This window comes from Rhinolophus sinicus, linkage group LG17 (genome assembly GCF_036562045.2).
Source record: "Rhinolophus sinicus isolate RSC01 linkage group LG17, ASM3656204v1, whole genome shotgun sequence".
Lineage (NCBI taxonomy): Eukaryota > Metazoa > Chordata > Mammalia > Chiroptera > Rhinolophidae > Rhinolophus > Rhinolophus sinicus.
Window position 1 is genome coordinate 7,431,154 of NC_133766.1, and position 22,067 is coordinate 7,453,220.

At 33.4% G+C, this 22,067-nt stretch overlaps 1 protein-coding gene and 1 non-coding gene across 6 annotated transcripts in view; both read right to left on the reverse strand.

Annotated features, from left to right (window-relative positions):
* Positions 1 to 22,067, reverse strand: part of COP1 (COP1 E3 ubiquitin ligase) — a 115,240-nt gene that overhangs the window by 7,735 nt on the left and 85,438 nt on the right. For 4 of the 5 annotated variants that reach the window (XM_019727875.2, XM_019727802.2, XM_074322298.1 and 1 more), the window contains 3 exons: positions 18,122 to 18,239; positions 15,267 to 15,391; positions 14,012 to 14,172 (listed from right to left, as the gene is read on the reverse strand). In XM_019727875.2, coding sequence (XP_019583434.1) covers positions 14,012 to 14,172; positions 15,267 to 15,391; positions 18,122 to 18,239 — 404 coding nt within the window. Of the gene's footprint in view, positions 1 to 4,466; positions 4,963 to 14,011; positions 14,173 to 15,266; positions 15,392 to 18,121; positions 18,240 to 22,067 lie in introns of those variants that run through there. The other variant, XM_074322295.1, reaches the window with a different exon arrangement.
* Positions 63 to 200, reverse strand: LOC141569423 (small Cajal body-specific RNA 3). Its single transcript, XR_012493031.1, has one exon.

A 22,067-nucleotide genomic window follows, 5' to 3' on the forward strand; every position in this document is an offset into this window, starting at 1 on the left:
AATCAGCAGAGATAGTAAATAAAATGGCAAGGAAAGCAGTCGCTGGAGTGCTGGTTTTAAGGCTTGTATGGAGGGGAACGATCAGACTTAGTCAGCTGTCCTAAGCCAGACAGAGACCTCCATGTTTATGTAGGATCCCTGCAATGTGCAGACAAAAGACACTTCATTTGTCCACATGGTTGGTTCCTGCAGGTTCCATTTTTGGTGTGCTTCATTACTAAGAACGCTTTTCTTATCCAGTCTTTTCTATACCAACTTCCTGACTGCATCAAATTCTCTTTTAAACATCTTTAACACATTCAAATAAGCTATGGGAAATAAAAAGGATTTGAATAATAGAAAGAGAACCACTAAAAAGGCACACTCCACATACAAACTCCAAGTGATCTTTACGCAGGGAGAAAAGGTTGCAAAGGACATGCACAAAGGAAAGAGGCCCGAGTTACACAAAAATATCACACATTCACCACCACGCCTTCACTCCCAATGCTTTCCCAAGTCTTCTCCCGTCTCGCCAAGCGGCCCTAATCCATTTAATTTTCCTTGCCACCCAGCACTCAAACATTACCTCCAGACACCTACAATTTCCCTCACATGCCGATACCTCTAGACCTCTGGATGCTGTCCTGAATAAAGCTTGAGAACCATGTGCCTGCAATGGCACACCTAACAGGGAAAACTGACTGCATTGCTGATGGATGTTAGGAGGCTCTCCAAGCATGGAAATGTGCATTTCTAAGGGCTCTGTTTGAAAAATTCCTCCGGAATACTCTGGCAAAACTGTTTCAAGAGTTCTGTACTATTTTAGGGGTACCGTGTAACACGGTAGAAATGGCAATGAATTTAAGACAGGGAGACCTGGACTCATCTTTTGGTTCTGCCACAGTATTTCTTAATGCGCTTAGAGACTCAATTTCTTCAACTATAAACCATCTTAGGTACTTCAAAACATTTTTATGAAAACTCAAAGAAAACACAGTAAAGTAACCAAAAAGGCACAGGTGCGTATTATAGGCCCCAAACAAAAGTGGCAGTTGTTCTTATTAAAATACTATAATATAATTTCTTCACCATTAAAGGGCAGTTGTCCCAAGTATGACTGTACCACTGTTATTCTTGTCACCATATTTATGATCTTATAAAATTGATTAAAAACATAAAATAGGCTCTCCAGGTGAAGTGGACTTAAATTTCATCGTAATTCTAACTCTTTTCTATAAAACTAAGTAGCTCTTATTAAGGCAGTTGCTGGTGTTATCTTTTGCTTTCAAAGTAGAGGCAAGGAATATAACTGGGGCCACACGACTTAAGCACAACAATTACAGAAAGAAATACTTGAATGGCAGATGGTAGAGTGCATTCTATAGGTATAGCAGTAGTTGTGAGAAACCAGAAACCAAGGGAAGGGGTTAAGAGAGGGATGGATAGAAAAGGAAAGATTGGGCTGGGAAAAGATGAGAGAATTTAGATAACTGGGAAAGGAGGAAAGGTGATACAGATATGTGGGGAACAACACAAATACAAGTTCAGAAGTGAGAACAGGAATATGGGACAATGAAAAAACTTTATCGATGCTTTGTGCTAGAAAATAGAAATAAGGTTGTATTCCAGATTCTTGCAAATCTTGAAGACAGGTAGCCATTTAGATATAATGCCTAAGATCAAGCCCATGAGGAAAGAGAAATAATTAAATGAGAGAGGAATGACATTTAAAATCACATCCATGATTACTCTATTCTTATTTTGAAGGCCAACTTCCTATTTAATTACTTAAATTTGAAATCTGAGCCACATTTGTATCAGTTCTTCTGTAGTTTTTTTCTATAATTGAAACTGGATTTTCTTAAGGCTCATATTTAATTGTGAGGGAAAAATACATTTTTTAAATTAGATAAAGGAACCTTAAGTGAACAGATAAAATAATCAAGTTTAGGAAATATATTTATTAAATTTCCCCTTAATCTTTAATGATGGCCAAATATACAAGTTGGAGATACATAAAATATTGATTTTGAAATACTTTTCTGAATGACCTAGGGCCAATTAAAGGTAATAAGCAATATTTGACTCTATGTGAATTCCTCTGTATAATGATTAAGGACATTTGGTAGCGGTGTACAAAGGCAGGTTAAATGGGATACAAAAGTGTTAGAAGTAATCTGTGAGGGGAGGGGAGGAACAGGAATGAGGAGATGAAAAGCACAAATGAATGAAAATAAGAGATAAATATAGGAGATAGTTCAAGCAAGTATTATTGCTGTTTGATGAATAATTACAAGATAAAAAAGAGATGTAACAGTAATGATCTGGAAGTTTTAGGCTTAAATGACTTAAAAGAATGATAAAGCCGAAAGAAAACGATTTTAATTGGTCAGAGGCTGACAGGAAAAATCAAAGGAATGGCATTTCATAATACATTTTTTTTGGTTGTGCAAAATAAATTCCCAAAGAGCTCACTGCCTGATTTAAATTGACCTCACTTTTTTGTGTGTGGCCATTTAGGATCTTTGAAAATTAAAAAAAAACTTAATTAGACTAGATCTGTCAGGGATGGGATCTTTGCTTCTCCATGGAATTTTAGGCTATTTAATAAAACAAAAGAAGAGAATTATGTATCCCATAAAACAACAACAACAAAACAACAACAAAAGCAGAGGTTCCTGAATCTCATCCTCAGAAACTCTGATTTAGTAAGTTTGGTGTTTAGAAATTTGCTTTCTTAATACATGTCCCAGGTAATCAATAATTAATTCTGAAGCAGATGATCAGTAGCCCATAATGTGAAAACACTAGCAGAAGATATTAAAAACTGTTTATAAATGCTGAACTCAGAAAGAAAAAACCTGCATTTTTCTGTGTTTTGGTCACGGGGCTGGTGAGAGGAAAGTGAAGAGTAAAGATGTAGTTGTTTATTGTTACTTATTTTAATTTTATGAATACTTATTTCTAAGATCCCACACAAGGACAAGAATACCAAGATAAATAGGATAGGAGTTTTTAACCTAAGGAATCTTTTGAGTTTAGTGAGAATGACTATACATGCAAAAACATATTTGTAATATTTTTACAAATCTATAACAAATTTATTTTGTTAAAGTATATTCAGTACTTGAATTTAACATGAGTGACTCACAGAAATTTAATAAAGTTTAACTTCACAAATGGACATCCATGAGAATTTAAAATAAATAAAACAGAATGGAAAGCTGAGAACTGGGTTCTTACTTATATGAGTATGGTTTACATATACTAGTAAATGTTCTATTTTTCTCTTTTCTTTCATCCTCTGATTCCCATATTTTAAACTCGTCCAATGACAAAGTAAAATACAAGAAATCAGTATAACTTTCATAGAAAGCAGTTTAACTCTTTGCCTACATTATCAAGTGCCACTCTATCCTCAAAGGAGTCAAGTAAAAGTGAGGTAAAGAGTGGGTTAATATAATTAAAATTAATTCAGAAAATGTTGACTTTTACTGTACGTGGAGCCATAAGTTCTTGAACATTACACAAAATTTTAAATATTTGCTGTTCATGAAGTGATGGGGAAAAAGAGGTATGAGCTGTTCTTTTGAGACAACTGAAGATTTAGAGTTAGAAAAATAGAATGGGTTTCCTTGTAGCAGGAGATCTCTCACCAGAAATACTCAGAAAGTCTGAAGGATACCCCACTAGAAATATGGTACCAATCATTTCTACAATGGGAAAAAGATAAGACTAGATCAATCTAATGATAGTCATCTACCCAATGAACACTCTACTTTTGTAGCTACAAAGCTCAACATGACTTAAAGACCTTCCAGCCTAATGGCATGACAATACGTAACAAACAGAAGTGCAGGAAAGGGTCTGGGCACAGTGAGCAGCAAGGTCAAAGGCAAAAACAAAACAAAACAAAACAGAACCCGTCATGGGGTGTTTGAGGATCTACAAGCAATTCAATTGTTACTAAGGTTTTAAATGTGCCTATGCAAGTGGTAGGTGACCATACTAGACAGGTAGGTGGAGGCCTGATGAAAGAGGGTGCTAGATGTCACATAAAGAAGCTTAGGTTTTATTCTGTAAACAATAATCATGTTTTCCCATACATATACTTCACCATATAAAACCAATTCAAGTAGTATTTATTAAAACCTTTTAAGTCAATGAAATGATATTATTCAATATTCACTCTTTCTTCTACTGCTAATATGGAAATGTGTAAGAACTATCAAAAGATAAATATTTAGAAATCAAAGTTAAATCCCTTCCCATCTCAAAATATTTTTAGACACTTTTAAGCACGGTGGGGTAATAAAATTATTTTAGGTCAAAGGCATAATTCAGAATGTATTCTCAAATTAATATGTTTGTTTTTTTCCTTTTAATAAAAGCCAAAGCAAAAGATAAAAACCAAGTAGCTTAAAGATTTAAGTCAGTTCTAGGCTTCAAAACTGGCATACTTCAGAAGGACAAACACTATGTTTAAAAAGGTATTTAATGAGAAAAAATTATAAGAACCATTCTAATAGAGGTCAAGTTCCATTCCAGTACATATAAACATGACAATGAAATATTTAAAATATCAACTAGCAGACCCATTAAATCATATTTTGTTGATTTCATTACAATGTTCACCATAAAATATCTACTGTAACAACTAACTGTTCTCACAGAGGTTGTCCATATGGTACTGGACATTGAGGTGAAGGAATAGTTAACGTAATTCACTTAACGAAGAAATAAATGACAGGTTTCCACCACCTTCTGTCTCCTCTCTTTCCTACTTCCCCACCTCCTTCTAGCATGGACACTAAGGGAAGAGTGGGGCGCTCAGGTGGAGATGGGAGCCACAGTCTTCCTGGGAGTCAGGGTCCAATGTTCAGAATCTTCTTTACTTCCACGCCCAAGACAGACAAGAGTTCATTCAGATTGGCCCGCTTCCAGTCAGGAAAATTTTCTAAAGGGCTATAAACCATCCGGCTAGAGGAAAGAAGAAAGGAAAGGAAAGATAAAAGGAAAAAGAGAAAAAGAAATGAAGAAAGGAGGGAAGAAAGAAAAGAAGCTCCTATGTCGTCTTCTCAGTTCTCAATGAAGAATTTAGGATGAGAAATAGCTTGTAAGCAGGGGAAGTCAATATACATTAAAAGCAGTTTTTTGTTTTTAACTAAAGAAAAAAGACCACATCTTATTTTTTTGTTTGTGTTTCTTCCTGAGAGGGGTAAGGGAGCAGCACAATCTAGCAGACATGAGGTAGTCATAATTATAATATTCCCTCTTTAGCAGATGCTACAGAACCCTTTATGCCTCGTGGTCACTACGTGGTAATATGAATCAGCTGTTCCCAAACTTGATTGCTTATATATTTTCCAAGAAGACCTGGGGAACTTTTCAAAACACAGTTCTCTACCCTCCTCCCTTCCTCCCCGAAAACAAGGATTCATGGGTCTAAAAGTAGAACTATTTTGTTATTTATTCATTGTTTTGGAAAGATCCCAAGTGATTCTAATGACCACTCAGGTTTGAAAATCATTGGTATAAATAAATTTTATTATAGATGTCTTCTGCACTTTAATGGAAGCAGACTGGCTTTTCACATGTGCTTTAACATCCCCAGTATTTAGTGCAATCTGATGCTTTATACACAGCATTTATTGAGTCAGAGGGGAATGCTTATCTTGTAGGTAAAAACATATAAATCGGAAAAAGATGTGTTAAGTGTCTTTGAGAGAAAACAGAATTGTGAAATAGTGCTAATGCAATGGGGAAAGGGAAGAACAAACAGGCTATACATCGAATAAAAATATTAAGCCAAAAATAAATACCAATTCTCCAATAGCTGCACATACTTTAACTTCTTCATTGATTTTGAAAATAGGCAAAAGCCTGGAGATTATATCCCAAGGAGCAAAAGGGTAATTATGAAAAAAATTATATAGATACTCATGAATGTTCAATCAGGAAAACTGGTTTCTTAAGTTGATGTAGTGCTGATATTACCAATGAGTTTTCAGAGAGTCTTAGAATTAGAAGTATCTACCATCTCTACTCCATCATTTCTCTGGTTTCAAATACTACCATTTAATTAATTATGGAACAAACATGATAAAGACCCAGCCTGAAGGACTGTATCATTCATTACAAAAATTATATATTAGTTACACATTATGTGCAAACAATTTGCTTGGTGCTAGAAGTAATTAAGAATGAATGATGTTAATAGCAAACACTTATATTGATCTTACTATATGCCACAATTATTCTAAACCCTTTATGCACATTAACTTATTTTAACTTTACAAAAACCCTAAGAGATTAGGTTACTATTCTCATCAGCACTTTATAGATGAGGAGACTGAAGCCCAGTGCAGTTAAGCAACTTGAACAAGGCAACAGCTAGTGAGTGGTCAATCTGCTTTGAACCTAGGCAGTCTAGCTCCATAGTCTGTGCTCTTCTTACTCAGTAGATTATGATGCCTTTTCCCAAGGAGTCTGCAGGTTAGCAAGGGCTATGAACACTAATAACAGTACAAGGCAATATATTAATTCAGTCAGCAAATATTTTTAACGGGTAGAAATCATGAGAGATTTAGGCAAAGAAAAAACCTGCTTAAGAACAGAGTTTTAGTTAAAAACACTAAGTGTTTCATTATATAAAATTTGACTTGTTAGAAATAAGACATAAAGAGTAATAAGATGCTTTTACTTAATACAGTTGCAACTTTGTATAGTATGTGTGATAACATAGCTGATGGATATCCAAGGCAAATTTTGCTGGACTTGGTTTCAGGGAGGGAAATTAGGGAAATCATTATTCTGACATCCTTCACTCTCATTACAGAAACTTGTAGTATGATTCCTGGTGTTTCAAGCCACAAGAGAAAATGTCCACCCTTAATAACCAATGCTTCTCCTGAGGATAGAGTATACGTTTTTTGTGGGGTTTTTTTTGGTCACTTTTGAATAGCTAAGGGAATCTTAAGGGTCCTTTACAAGTATTGGTTTTTACCATTAGATATCCATTTAGAATCGGTGACCAAAGATTAGATAACTATGTATGATGTGGTTCAGAGCTGATAAAACAAAGATTAGGGTATCTGCAGCCTCAGCAGGAGTTACCATTTCCCCGAAAATAAGACCTAGCCGGACCATCAGCTCTAATGCGTCTTTTGGAGCAAAAATTACTATAACACCCGGTCTTATATTGTATTGTATTATATAAGGCCCGGTCTTATTTCGGGGAAACACAGTACCATGGACTCAGGTCCTGCCTCCAACAAAACTATAGGCTCCCTTTATACATATCTGATCACTTAAGAACAGAAATAGTCATTCACATTCTTGAATCAATTTATTATATTTCATTCCAACAGTTTCAGATTAAGAGTCATGCCACAGAGGGATCCAGGTACAAAACATGTATAATCTCCTTTACCTAGCTCCAGTCTCTGAATAAATAAGTGATGATAAAGACACGATAGAAAGAAAGAATAAAGAGTATTGTCCCAAATTTACCTTAGTTTTGTGGCATTATTTTCAAAGTGAATGTGGGGTGTGGAGATAGTAGAATAGATATGAATTACTAATACCAAATTGCCAAAAAACTATGATTATAAAACAGTATCTCAGTTGTATGGTATTTCCCTTTCAAACAGGAATTTCTTTTAAAAAAGACAATTCTCAGTATGTAAATATATAATTGGTAAAAAATCAGAACTTAACGTTTAAAAAAATTGCTTATGGAAACAACTGATAAAATATCATCACTTATTTTACTAACAAGATATTTTCAAACTGGCAAAGATATTGGCATTATACTCCATGTTTTATGGGCATGGTGAAATGGAAACCTCTGGATTTTCTTGGTGCAAGAGCAAACAGAAATAAATTTTTCTGGAAGGCAGTTTATCAAAGTTGACGCATTTGGACACAAGAAGCCAAATAAATTATGGGAAAATTTTTCAAGTAGAGTCAGAAAATGAATTGAAATTGCAACTTACTTGCCCTCCACTCTCTATATTCAAAAGTATAGAGTTGACTGCTGTATATGAAAATAAGCAAACCACATTTATTTCAAAGACTGTATAATCATTCAAGTGGAGTATATTTAGACACGCAGTGCTATGTGGATATAATACATTCAGGTCCAGTTTTAGAATTTACCACTACTTCTTCAAATAAAAAATAATAAATTTTTTTGATTGCAGCAAGTTAAACACATGTTTAAATTCTCTTCATTTATATTTAAAAAATAACCAATGAGGAAATTATATTCCAAAGCCTAAATAAAGGTAAAGTGATATATGGTATTCCAAGTATTTTTCACAAATTCATGTTTTTAAAAAAATCGTAAAAGTTAATACTGAAATAGGCAATGCAAATAATAAGATTTAGTCTTGAGGGGAAATCCTAAGAATCTGGCAATGATAGAACATCTTTATGTCAATAACTCCAAACTACTAATGTATCTTCAATTAAAATGTCTTCAAACAAACTAAAATAATGAACTAAAAACAAAATATAAAACGAAGAATTCTGCATTCTTCATTAGAATAACCATTACCATTTTTAAATATTCTAGAAAGAATCTAAGTTGCAATAAAAATTCTTCTTTAAAAAAAAGCATTTCACTAGAGTTCAAATAAAATTTATCTTAAAACTCTTTTTGAAAATTAAATATGTACAAGAGGTAGTGGCATTTTAGTGATAGAAATGCTAGAGCCACTACCTTTGCAAGAACAAGCTAAGAACAAAGGACAGAAGAATCTGTCGACATACCCTAAAATGACAGAATAAAAGATCTTTTAGACACAGGGAAAATATTAAGAAAGGGAAAAAAAGAGAGACAAAGGATAAGGTACTGTCTTTCAGATTAAAAGAAACATTAGAAATAGTCTGTTTAAAAGGGAGTAATTGAAAGTAAGAATTGTTAAGTCTTAAAGCAAAAATAGGCAAAGCACATGGCAAATGTGAAGGTGGGAGAGAAGTGTGCTGTTACCTCCCACAACACAGTGAAATAAAAGGAGGACAGATGCCATTAAGTGGCCAACATCTTAAAAAAGAGCAGTTCTTTCCAGTTTACATGCAGGATGGTAGAAACAAAAAGAACAGAAATTATATGTGATCTTGGCTGATTGTTCAAAACAGGACTTGAGATTACTGGTTCATTTTTAGTCAGAAGTGGCCAGAAAGAAATATATGTATGAAGGTTATAGGAAAAAGCAAGGCTAGACAAAAATCTAATCTGCTGAAAAGTATCCTAAATTTTTATAATATTGAGATACTGTCCTAAGGGAATATATCTACCCCTCATTCTTAATTTACGTTAGGTAGGACACAAATAAAGTATAGAAAGACAATGAAATATCTGGCCTTTCTAGACACAGCGATTGATTTCGTATCTTAAAAAAGTAATGCAGGTGAAATTAAACAAGGCATTGTTTTATGATTCCCCCAAAAGTTCTCTGTACTTCACTATCTCTAATTTCCCCCTTCCCTTTGTTAAAAGCACTCCAATCAAGCTTTTGTCTTACCACTTCTTTCATTGTTTTGCTCATCTTGCTTGTCTTAGCCAAAGCTGATCAATCCCTCCTCCTTGAAAATCTTTCACTTGGTTTCCCAGACACTAGTTGTCCTACAATTGATAACCACTCCTCGTATTTTTGTTGATTCCTCCTCCTTCACTCAATCACTGAAACCTGAAGTGCCCTCAAGTAAGGTACTCACACTACTTCCGATCTCTAACCGCACTACTTTGGAGAAATCTTATCCACTACTTTGGAGAAATCTTGGCTACCATCATATGCCAACAGCTACCATACTTATATCTCTGGCTCCACGATCTGCTTTGAACTCCAAACATGGCATGTCCACTGAAATGGCAAGTAGTATCACCAGCTTAACCAGTTCACAAGTCTCCTGTGAATTTCGAACTTGACATCTCCGCTTAGTCTTTTCAGTAACTCTCAAACTTAGCCAGTCAACTCCTGGTTTTCTCCCCTAAGCTGTTCCTCTGGTAGTCTTCTTCATCTTAATAAATGGCAACTCCACTCTTTCAATTGCTTGGGAAAAAAACCTCGGTGTCAGACTTTTCTCTTTCACTCTCCACAAGCAATCTATTGGCAATTCTATTGATTCTACTTTCAAAATATGAATGGGATCTGACTACTTTTCACTGGTATGTCACTATTTTATCTTACCTGGATTATTGCAACAGCCTTCCTGTTTCCACTCGACACCTTATAGTCTGTTCTCTACAAAACAACCAAACTCAATTTTTAAAAATTTAAGTCAGATTATATCACTACTTTGCTCAAAATCTTACAATGACTCCCAACTCACTCCCAGTAAAAGCCAAAGTCCTTATAATGACAAACAATGCTCTACTGGGTGGTTCTTCTCCACCCTGAAATCATCTCCTCCTCTCCACCTGACCCACTGCAGTACAGCAACACTGCCCTTCTTTCTGTTTCTTGAACAAGAATCACATTCTTACTTCAAGGCCTCTGAACCGCTTGCTTCACCTGGAATACTCTCTCCTCCATTTAAACACGGATTACATCTTCATTTCCTAATCTTTGCTCTAATTCAGCTACTCAGGTAGGCGTTCTGTCACCACCAGCTGAAAACTACAAATCCCTACTCTAGTACTCCTGCTCTCCCTTTCTTGCTTTGTTTTTGTCCAAAGCACTCATCACCTTCTAATATAATAACTTAATTTGTTTTCTGTCTCCTCCAGCACATAAAATTTTAACTCCAAGAAGACCAGAATATTTTTTACATCTCTGTTCACAGTTTATCTCCAGTATCTAGAATTGTGAATGCACATAATATTTGTTGAATAAATGAACAAGAGTCTCATCTAAGAAAATGAAGTTATTTTTTGTGGCTAATCAAGATGACAGTTATACATGAATCAGATTTAAAATAAATCTGTAAGAGTAATTAAGTGAGTTGCAGAACTTTCAATCTTTTTATCATGACTTGTTGCTGGTCTAGGTAGCACACTTTAAGAAATTTAACAACCTATTTTAGAGGTTATCCTATAAAGTACAATATGCATCCTTTCAGTCTAATATGAATTAATTCTTTTACCTCCTTCCTTGGCCAGGCATTGAGAACATTTTAATTACATTTATCCTACTGACTTATGTTATTGTCAAGTACTTAATTCTTTATGTTTATTAAATCCAACAAAGCATCATTCCTTTATATAGTCAACATGCATCTAGGTTTACTGCATATTTACTACTTTTATTGCTTTCCATTTCTTTACGTAGCTCTCTGATCTTCATCTTTTGCATCTTTTCCTTCAGCCTTAAGAACATCCTTTACGGGTTTCTTTAGTGTAAGCGTCTTGGTGGCAAAGTCATATTTATTTACCTAACAATGTCTTTATTGTACTTTTGTCTTGAGAGATTTTCAATGGATATAGAATTTCAGATTGGCAGGTATTTTCCTTCAAACACTGATAATCTCTTTCCACTATCTTCTGGTTTCCATTGCTTCATTGAGAAGTTGGCTGTCAGTCTAATTGCTAATCCTTTGAAGACAGTACTTTTTCTCTGCCTTCATTTAACAATTCCCCTTTGTGTTTCATTTTCAGCAGTTTTACCATGGCAAGGTATGGCTGTCCCTCCACCAGGAGGGGTAACAGGATCAGACACAATTAGCTCTAATCTAGCACTAAGTTAGTGAGCTTTACAGAGGGATATAGGATAGAAAATTCAGCATGCATGCATCTTCAAACTCATCAGAAGGCCAAACAATGGTTTACATCCAGTTTCTTGGTTCTCTCCTCAACCCACACAAGATTACACATAGTTGCAGAGGTCAGTTAAGGTGCATGTGGTTCATCTCCAGACACAGATTTGCCTTGGGCCAGTCTTATACCATTCACTCTGCACAGATATAAGGCCAATATGCCGACTCACAGTTCTCTCAGTCCAGATGCAACATCATAGAGGAGGTTTTATATTAAATTTAAGATAATTAGCTCCTACTGCATAACATTCCATTTTGTCTAACTCAGTATATTTTCACAAAGTATTGCTATGAGAAGGCAGACCCAAACTCAGATTTTCAGGCAGGCCTAAGTCTGTTCAGAGTCCAGGTTGGATATTAAACCTTTATTCACAGTGTAGATTTCAAGTCATTTATTCTCTGGGGTAAAAAGGCTTACTGAATCTCTGGCTTGATGTCTTTCATCAATTTTGTAAAGTTTCAGCAATCCTTTCAAATATTTTTTTTCAGAAGCATTATTTCTCATCTTTACTTTTAGGACTCCTATTGAATATGTTAAATTTTCTTACTTCATCCTCTATCTCTTTTCTGTATTTTTTTCCATCACTTCATCTCTCCATGCTTCCTTCTGTATATTTTCTTCTAAGTTACCTACAAGTTGACTAATTCTCTTTTCAACTGTGTAGTATCTTCCACTCAACTCATTCAGAGTTCTTAATTTTGGTAACTATATTTTTTCAGTTCTAAGATTTTCATTTTTAAAATAGTTTTTAGTTCCCAGTTGACATTTTTAATATGGTCTTTCATCTTGTCAGCATAAATATTTTCAAGTTATGTCTGATAACTCCAATATACAGAGATGTTGTGATTTTGTTCCTACTGTCCATTGTTTATGCTAGATTTATTCATGTTGTCTTGCCTTTTCTGTTTATTTTTCACTGTGCCCTAGTTATTGTATCTGCAATTTTGAAAATAAAAAATAAATGAAGTCTTCAGATGACCTTCTTTAGAGGATCTTTCAGAGAGGATTTAATTTTGCATCCTGTGGACACTAGCAAACCAGGATCACCTCACTTTAATTTCAGGATTGATATGATTTGAAGTTGCGTTGCAGTCACTGTGAGGGCTTATCTACTACTGGTTTTCCGTAGACTCCAACCATCTGCAGTCCTAAACCAAATGAGTTCACCAATACAGTGATGAGCGCTAGACTCCAATCCCTGTGCCCCTTAGAAGCTACCATAAATGCTCTTAGCCACTCCACCAAAATTGGCAAATACTTCTAGGCAAAAAGTATACTTAAAAGACAGGCTCACAGTCCTAGGCCAGTAATTCTTTTCTATCTTGTTTACCTTCCAATGCCTTCCAACAGGTTTTGTTTTTAAAATACATATACTGGGCCCAGCTTTTCTAGTTCTCCTTAGAGGGTGGGTTGGTCCAAGTCACCTAGTCTGCCATTACCAAAACTGGAAGTTGAGTAACAACTTTAAACAAGATAGCACTGGAATATATTTAATTAAACTGTAACTGGAACTCATACATCTTAAAGAACCCATTAAGTAAAAATTTTTTGTGTCAAAAATAAAACCAACCGAGGAAGTACCTAAAAAAGCTATTTTAAAAAAGATGACATGAAAGAATGACTGTTTACAAAAATCAAGATAAAAAATTATTTCTTCATATATCTTATTAAAAAGCTTGTACTTCAAACTGTATAAATAAGTGATAAATTTGAGGAAACTTTTTTTTTTTTGCAACCTAGAAGTGTTAACTTTCATGTTAAGAAATTAAATGGGCTTAAGTGTTCTTGTATAAATGTATTTTGTAGAAAGCAATTCTGCCCTGAAATAGTTTTTAATTAGTTGTATATATCGGCCACTCCCCTTTACCTACATTAAACCTTTTGTATCCTACTACCAGATTCAGATAAATGTTTATTGAGTATATACTAGATGTGATTAATAAGGAAAATGAGATACAGTGTGTACTCTGGAGAAATTTCCAGTCTTATAGAGAGAGATAAAGAGACAATGTGATAATGGCTACAACAGAGATATGTACAAAATGCCATGGGTACACAAAAGAGACATCATGTCAGCATGACACTATTTCATATTTCAATCACTACCTAAAATCCCTGTTTCCTTTGGTGAGTCAATGCTAAACAAAACAGAAAAGGCACATCACATATCGATTTATAATTTAAAATTTAAAAAACTCACCTGTGTATATACAAACATAAAGCATTATATAAGACACCAAGGTGAAAAAAACTGATATGAAAACTTACCCCATCTGGCAGTGCCCTCCAGCACACAGCGCTAACAAATTCATTTGTATCATCTTCTTTTCGGTCTTTGTCCAGAACACTTTTGACTGTATCAAACTTAAAAGTTAGCAAAGTCTTAGAAAGTCCTTTATAGTACAGGTAAAGAGAGTTGTTCTCGCTTCCTGAAAGCAATAAAAAAATAATTTTTTAGAATAGGATTACTCAGAATTAGGGCAGCACATTCATAAGGTAATTATTTCTCAGTGTTTAAGATCAAAGACCAAGTCTTTTATGGTTAAGTTTGAAAGACCAGAGCACAGGATTTCTTGGGACTCATGTTAGAAAAGGATTCATAGAAAAAAAGCAATACTTTACTAAAGAAATAATCATAGTTAAATGATATAATATTGGTAATTCTAAGGCTGAAATTACCATACAAAAATCACTTAGAGCAATGCTAAGGTCTAGAGAAGAACGATAAATTTGTTGTTACAGCATGAATCTTAATTTAGAAGGAGTTCATCTGGGGAGGAAAAAGAAAAGTTATTGCACTTACAAGGGCAAATTTTAAAGATGAGTGGTCTAGAAACCCGATTTTTTAAAGCAGTCTATCAAAGTTGGGTAATTATGTAAGAGATTTGCTTTGGCAAGGTTTAGGTTCGTGTGTGTGTGTGTGTGTGGAGAGAGAGAGAGAGAGAGAGAGAGAGAGAGAGAGAGAGAGAGAGTCAACTTTACTGAATTAAGACCAAGTTATTTGAAGGTACTGATGAAAGTTCATATATTCAGGCAATAGATATATTAGAGCATTTGAATAATACTAAATTTGATTTTTCTACTTCTAATTTAAATTTGTATAAATTATCAACAATAAAAGCCTTAGAATAGACCAAGACTACCCAAACAGATTGCTTAATAAAGAGAAATCATTATAGAAGAAAACGAACATCAGCTCAAGAAGACAAATAATGTCTCTAAAATTAGGATGTTAGCAGAAATGAATATTTTCTGCTTTTTACATAATATCTATAGAAGTTATGTTATAATGGAGAGAAACAACAAAACATATTTAACAATCTTATGCTAGTCCATGTGGTCAAGGACTTCTGTTAGGTAAAGAGGGGAAAGACTGATGCAGTCCAATCCAAGGAAAATTCAATAGGCTATCTTCTGTGTGTACAGGACATTTTCTGACTTGGTATGCAGTCTACTTCTATTGAATGCAATTTTAATGACAGATACCTGTTAAAAAGTTCTAGGAAAAGATGAATTCACTTACCACAAGCTATGTAATCTCCGTTGGAAGCGAGGCCTACGAAGTTTTTTTCATTGATATGACCCTTGAAGGAACGTAGACAGTACGGTTTCCCTACATTCCACAGCTTTAGCTGGCTGTCCGTTGAGCTAAACACAAAAGTTAGAACACATTTAAGATTTTATGGCATGAAATTCATCACTACTAATTAGAGGCAATCCAGTTTGGTGGTTAAAAATGCAGAATCTGGAGCCAGACTGGGTTAGAATGCTCAATGTGCCATTAATTTGCTTCTGACCTCAGAAAAATTATACAACCTCTCTGGCCTCAATTTTTTTTTTTTCATCAGTTAAATGTGAAACATAATGGTTCCTACATTGTAGATTAGATGAATCCTACAAAATATTGTGAAAATTAAATTAATTCATTTAAAATGCTTTCATTAGTCCTTGGGCATATAGGAAATGTTCAATGAACCTTATTCATTGGTACCACTATACCACCACCATCAAACAATGAGAGAGCTCTTGGGCGATGTGCTTAATTTCAGGATACAATTGTTCCACTTGGTTTGATTTACCATTCAACTGTTGAACTGGATTGGTATACTGAATATAAACTATTTTCACAGCTTAGTTATAGCTACAGGGGTGGAATACTATGAATAGTTGAATGGTCTACCGTGTTTCCCTGAAAATAAGAATGGATCTTATATTAAATTTTGCTCCAAAAGACGAATTAGGGATTATGTTCAGGGGATGTCATCCTGAAAAAATCATGCTAGGGTTTATTTTTCAGTTAGGTCTTATTTTCAGGGAAATATATATATAAAATTTATCTTATTGAATAATACGAAATACAGTTATTTACCAAAAAATATCTGAATATAGAAGTCACCAATCATCCTATCATATAGAGACAGTCTTAGGACTTGAATAAAACAGCATGTTTTGTTTTTCTCTTTTTGTTATAAAAAACTGGATAATATCATACATTTTATTTTGTAAATCATTTCTCTCTCATTCTATAATTTGTTTCACATTTTTTTCTGTAAAATAACTCATTTCTATATCTTTATTAATGACTACACAATAAATCATGGTTTTTCTGACTCTAACATTCACAGAATAGGGCACCATGATAAACGTTTTACATACATTATTTTATTTAAAGATTCGTTTTATAAAATTAGTATTATTAGTAGATGCATTCAGAGATGATGAAACTGATATTTAGAAGGTTATGGACATTTTCAAGGTATCACAGCCATTAAATAGAGTCAAGATTGAAACTGTCTTATTTCAGAGGCCAAACTCCAAAGTGTTTAAATCCTTCTCTATTGCCTCTCATCATTTTTTCAACATAAAATCTATTCTTAGACATTTATGCTGTTTTAAATTTGCTTTCTGCTCAACAGTGTTGCACTGAATATCCCTTTGTGTGTGTCTGTGTGTGTATATAACAGTTTTTAATTGGCCAAAAATTCAGGGGTTGCAGCAATATGTGTATATATTAATATTACTTTTTAATATTTCCAAATATACTTGTGGATGAATTTGTTCTAAATACTTGGCCAAGAGAAAAAATTACCATAATTTATAAAAACAAAGAAGAAAAAAATTGATAAAATACAAATAACATGTCCACATTAATAAGGTCAACTAATATTTCCAATATATATATTAAGTATACTACACATACTTCAACTAGTTGAAATCAAACTAATTGATTCAACATTTATTAATCTGAAATTAAAGAAAAATATTTTTGCCATATAATCTATCATCCATATTTGAATCTGAATAAAATTTTAATTATTTACTGCCCATTAATACATCTAATGATAGGATACTTTTTGACTGGTTACCACTTAATATAGATTTGTGAACCAATTACCTACCTATACTACCTCCCCTTGTAAAGTTCAGTTCCCACTTTCTTTTGTTTCCCTTTTTGTAACTCAATTCAAATTATCTTGCTAAATAAATTCAAAACCAAGTTCTTATCTAGGGCAACCAGTATGGAGTTAGATGTGGTGGGAGATATCAAGTATAAGGCACTGGCATTAATAATCTCTTCAGAGAAATTAGAATCTAAGTGAAAAGAAGAAAACAATACATCATTAAGCTTGAGAAGAAATAACAGATATGAAAAAAAGAAATTAAGAATGGGTATTTACTAGGGTAATATTGAATAAAGAGAGCTATGAAATGGATCTCATAAAAAGGGACTGCCTCTGTTAGCAGAAGAGTTTTGTCAACAATATTTTGGCAACTGAGATTTATTTATTTGGTTCACATCTTGTTACCTTCAAACAAAATAGAAGATTATTTAAAGCTTGCATTGATTATCTACTTCAGAAAGCTTCTCAAAGGATATTTGTCAGATATAAGCATTCATACTTAGAAAGTTCTTCTCAAAACATATTTAAAACTCACCATGAAATCATAGGGAGATCAAGTAACACAGAATCATAAAAGTCAATCAAATATTACTCAAAACCAAAAATAATACTATGATACTATTGTACTGCAATGTACATATAGAGCAACATTAGTTGACATTAAATACTTCTCCTGTTCCATCAACTATGTTGTTTCTCTCTCTTCTCAAGGAGACACAGTGGCTGAAATCTAATCTCCAGTTCAAATATTTAAGGGGGTGACATTAAAAACTAGTATCATCAGGATTTTATTCACAAATAACATGTAAAAGTGAGCAATACAGACCAGAATATACATGTATTTCAATTTGACAAGTTATAAAAATCTACTATACACCACAGGGTTACTTTATATACACCCACAGTGACATTACAAACTGGTAAATGATGACAGAGCTCTGTGTTAAGTTCAACCTCTGAAGAGAGCAATACTCACGCAGAGACAATTTCCTCACCACTCACAAACTTTGCGTAAGAAACTGCTTTTCGGTGTCCTTTGAACACCATGATGGGCTGTTTAGTGTTACGAAGATCATAGTAGTGGACACAGTGATCTAAAATATAACAAAAAGAGAAAAATGAGTAAATGAAGAAATGGAAAGCAAAAATAATTTTAAATGATTTTGTTATTTTTCATCAAATGTTTCACAATGTCAAACCTGTAACAGCCAGAAAACTAAGGGCTATGACTCATTTTCAAACATAAGGAAGATATGGTGGGTTTTCTTTTTTGAATCTAGGAAAATATAGTTGTCTTAAAAAGTGTATACATACACATACCAATGTCAGTCTGAAAGGGAGTTCCACTGACATTTCTTGTGATACTGGCTCTAGAAACATAGTATTAGGGTTCAGAGTAACTGGAAATTTAAAAATGAATCCTTACATTTTGATGGCTTTATAAAAAAGGTAATATAAATATTTTGGACTTCTGGTTAAATATACTGCTACATAATTTTACTTCCCACATTTGCTTTTTAAAAAACACTTGCTTGAGAGACATATAATAAAAACTCTAAGTATAAAATTCAATGATTTTTATTAAATTTACCCGGCGCAACAATCACCATAAATTACAGAACATTTTGCTCATCCTAATAAGATTCCTACTGCCCTTATATCACCCACTGCCTTATCTATCTATCAATCAATTTCCCTTTTCTGCACAATTTATATAAATGGAATCATACAATATGTGGCTTCTGTATATGGCTTCTTACACTTCACATGGTGTTTTTGAAGTTCATCCATGTTTTAACATGTGTCAGCAGTTCATTCCTTGTTATTGCTGAATAGTATCCATTGTATGGATAGACCACATTTTTTCTATCCTCGTACCAGTTGATGAATATTTATTTATTTTGGTACCATGAGTAATGCTGCTATGAACAATCATATTCAAGTCTTTGTGTGGACATGTAGTCAGGTCTTGGGTAGATACCTATAGAAGTGTAATTACTGTATCATATGGTAATTTTGTGTTTAACTTTTTAAGAAACTGACAAACTATTGACGGCACCATTTTACATTTCTACCAGCAATACATAATGGTTCTGGGTTTATTTCTGGGTTCTCAATGTGTTCCACTGGGCAGATTACACTTTGAGTAGCAAGGCTATAGAGTATATTTATCATTTTCTTATTTAAACAAGTTCTCTATATATTCTGTATGCTAATACTTAGTCATTTATGTGTTATAAATATTTCCCTCCAATTAATGACTTTTTAAAAATTATTTGATGAACAAAAGTCTTAAATTTTATTATAGTCCAATTTGATACCTTTTGTTTATGGTTTATAGTTTTTATATCTTAAAGCCTTCCTTGCCACAAGACCATGAAGATATTCTTCTTTATATTATCTTCTAAATACTTTGTAGTTTTGATCACATTTGATCACCTGGAATTGATTTTGTGTACTGAATAAGGTACAATTACAATGTCATTTTCCCATACCAACTGCCCAAGTATGAAAATTCCGTATTTTCAAAACTCTTATGCAATGTAATATTGGCCAGGTGTCAAATATCCACACATTTGTGAGTCTGTTTCTCTTTCTGTTCCACCAGTCTATCTACTCCTGTGCCAAAATAAAACTGTTTTCATTTACCTTTCCCTATCCTTGTTTTAACTAGTCTGTTAATCCTTGCCTTTTATTTGTACCAATTAGGTCATTTCCATTTACTATAATTAGATATATTTGAATTTCTATCTATGAGCTTATTTTGTTTTTTAATTATTCCAAGTTTTCTATGCTTCCCCCCCACACACACACCTTTGGATTAGTCAAGTTTTTTATTCTTCCCTCCTTATCCCAATAATAGTTTGGATTCTGTACTTTGGTTCTGTTATTTTAATGGTTTCCCTTGAAATCATATCATGTATTTCATACTTCCCAAAAGTTTATAGTGATTACTCAATATTAGTTTCAAAAAAATGGATGATTATCATGTCTGTTATATTAGTAACAGCTGAATAAAAGATGCCTAACTTTAAAATATCTCTGCATTTAATATAAATATAAAATTTCTTGTGAAGCCCATTTTTTAAAAAGATCTAGCTATAGTGCTACTTACAGGTTGGAAAGTAAGACAGACAAAAATACATGAAAAGATTTACTAGGTGCTTCCAAGTTGTTTTTAGATTCTAGCACTCTCAAAAGTAGATTTTATTTATGACAAAGTACTATAGAATAATTTGTTTCTTGAATATTGGCTTTATGCATGCCACTTCCATTTTAGTTCATTCAAATTACTTGGAAACTTGAAAATAAAATGTCCTTGATAGTCATTCCCCCCCTATTATCCATGTAGTATAGATAACTGAAACACATACTCATGAATGCTACGGCATTAATCAAGATTTATTAAATACATATTCAGATATTCAATTTATTTAAATGTGAAGGAAAAGACATCATCCCCACTGGCAACTGCTATATAAAAGATAGAACAGATTTATAAACCTAACAAACCTAAAATGTTTCCCATTACTTAAATAAGATGGGAAAAAATTGTAAAAGACACCCCAAGCACTTACATCTCTACCTTACTCAAGTTACTCTATATTAAGTTTATAACATGAATTAAATTAGGTTTTATAGCTCCTTAAACTACCAGGTTAAGTTGAAAGGAATTAATTATATTTTGGTGACAATGATAAGGGGGGTGGAGGGGTCACAAGAAGGTAATCTATAAACTGACTTCAGAGATCTAAAGACATACATTTGTGTGTTTTATATACTGTAGATGTTCATCTCTTAGACCCCACCCTGATTTAAAAAATACATATTGCACTAAATAAATAAAGAAAAACTGGTCTCTTCCTCAAGAAATGCTATCTATGGAAAGATACCTGTAAAACTATTAACTGCAGTACCTCTGGGGAGGTAGTTTAATGATGTTTGATCAAGGGGACCTTAAGCTTTAGTTACATATGACAATATGAAAGTTGAGAATGAGGATATAAACATGTACTATTTGTATAATTAAGTATAAACAATTTTAAATGCACATAAAGTTTTAAAAATGAAAGACGCATATGTAAAATAGCCTCAGATAGCTTTACTGAGAATCGAGAAATCTTTATGGAAGAAAATTTTCAAAGAATAAACAACATAAGTCACATACAAGGTATATGAAAGCTGATCATGGAGGGCCTAGAATGAACCTATACTCTTTAAGCAATGAGAAGCCACTGAAAGTTGTAGGGTAAGGGAAGTAATACTGATATTTAAATATAAATTAATCAATAAACCCCCTCCTAAAGGTTATTTTCTTCTCTTTGAAGACTAAGAGTTATCACATGCCAAATCACAAAAACTACAAAGTATTGAAAATGAGAAAGCAAATGGTGGTGTTTGTGTGTGTGCACTGATTAGTTTACTAAGAGTAACAGGGCTTACAGTAACCACAACTAAAAATGTTTATTGATAATACAAATAAATAGAATAGTTCAGAATTACTGTTTGTTCTAGGAACATTATTCCTTCCCAGTGAATATGTTATTAGCCTAAATGTCATTCCTGAATCAGAATAATACTACTTTTATTTTTGATTTATAACACTAATTTCTGGTGGGAGGTATCTATTATGATTTTAAAGGGATCACCTTCAGCATACCCATCCTTCCTATCTGTTACACTGATTACTATTTTAAAAATTGCAAGATGCTTGAAGTTAGCATGCAAGTAATGCTAATATTTTATTAAAACCACAGATTGCTAGGAGTTCTATTTACTTTAGTCTTACAACGCTCTCCCAAACTGGCTATAGAGAGGATAAATCGGAGAAAAATTGGTTTTCTACCTTTTGGTATGCAATACGAACACATCCTGGTTAAGCAAGTAACAGACAATTAATAAACACCTTTACCTTTATTTTA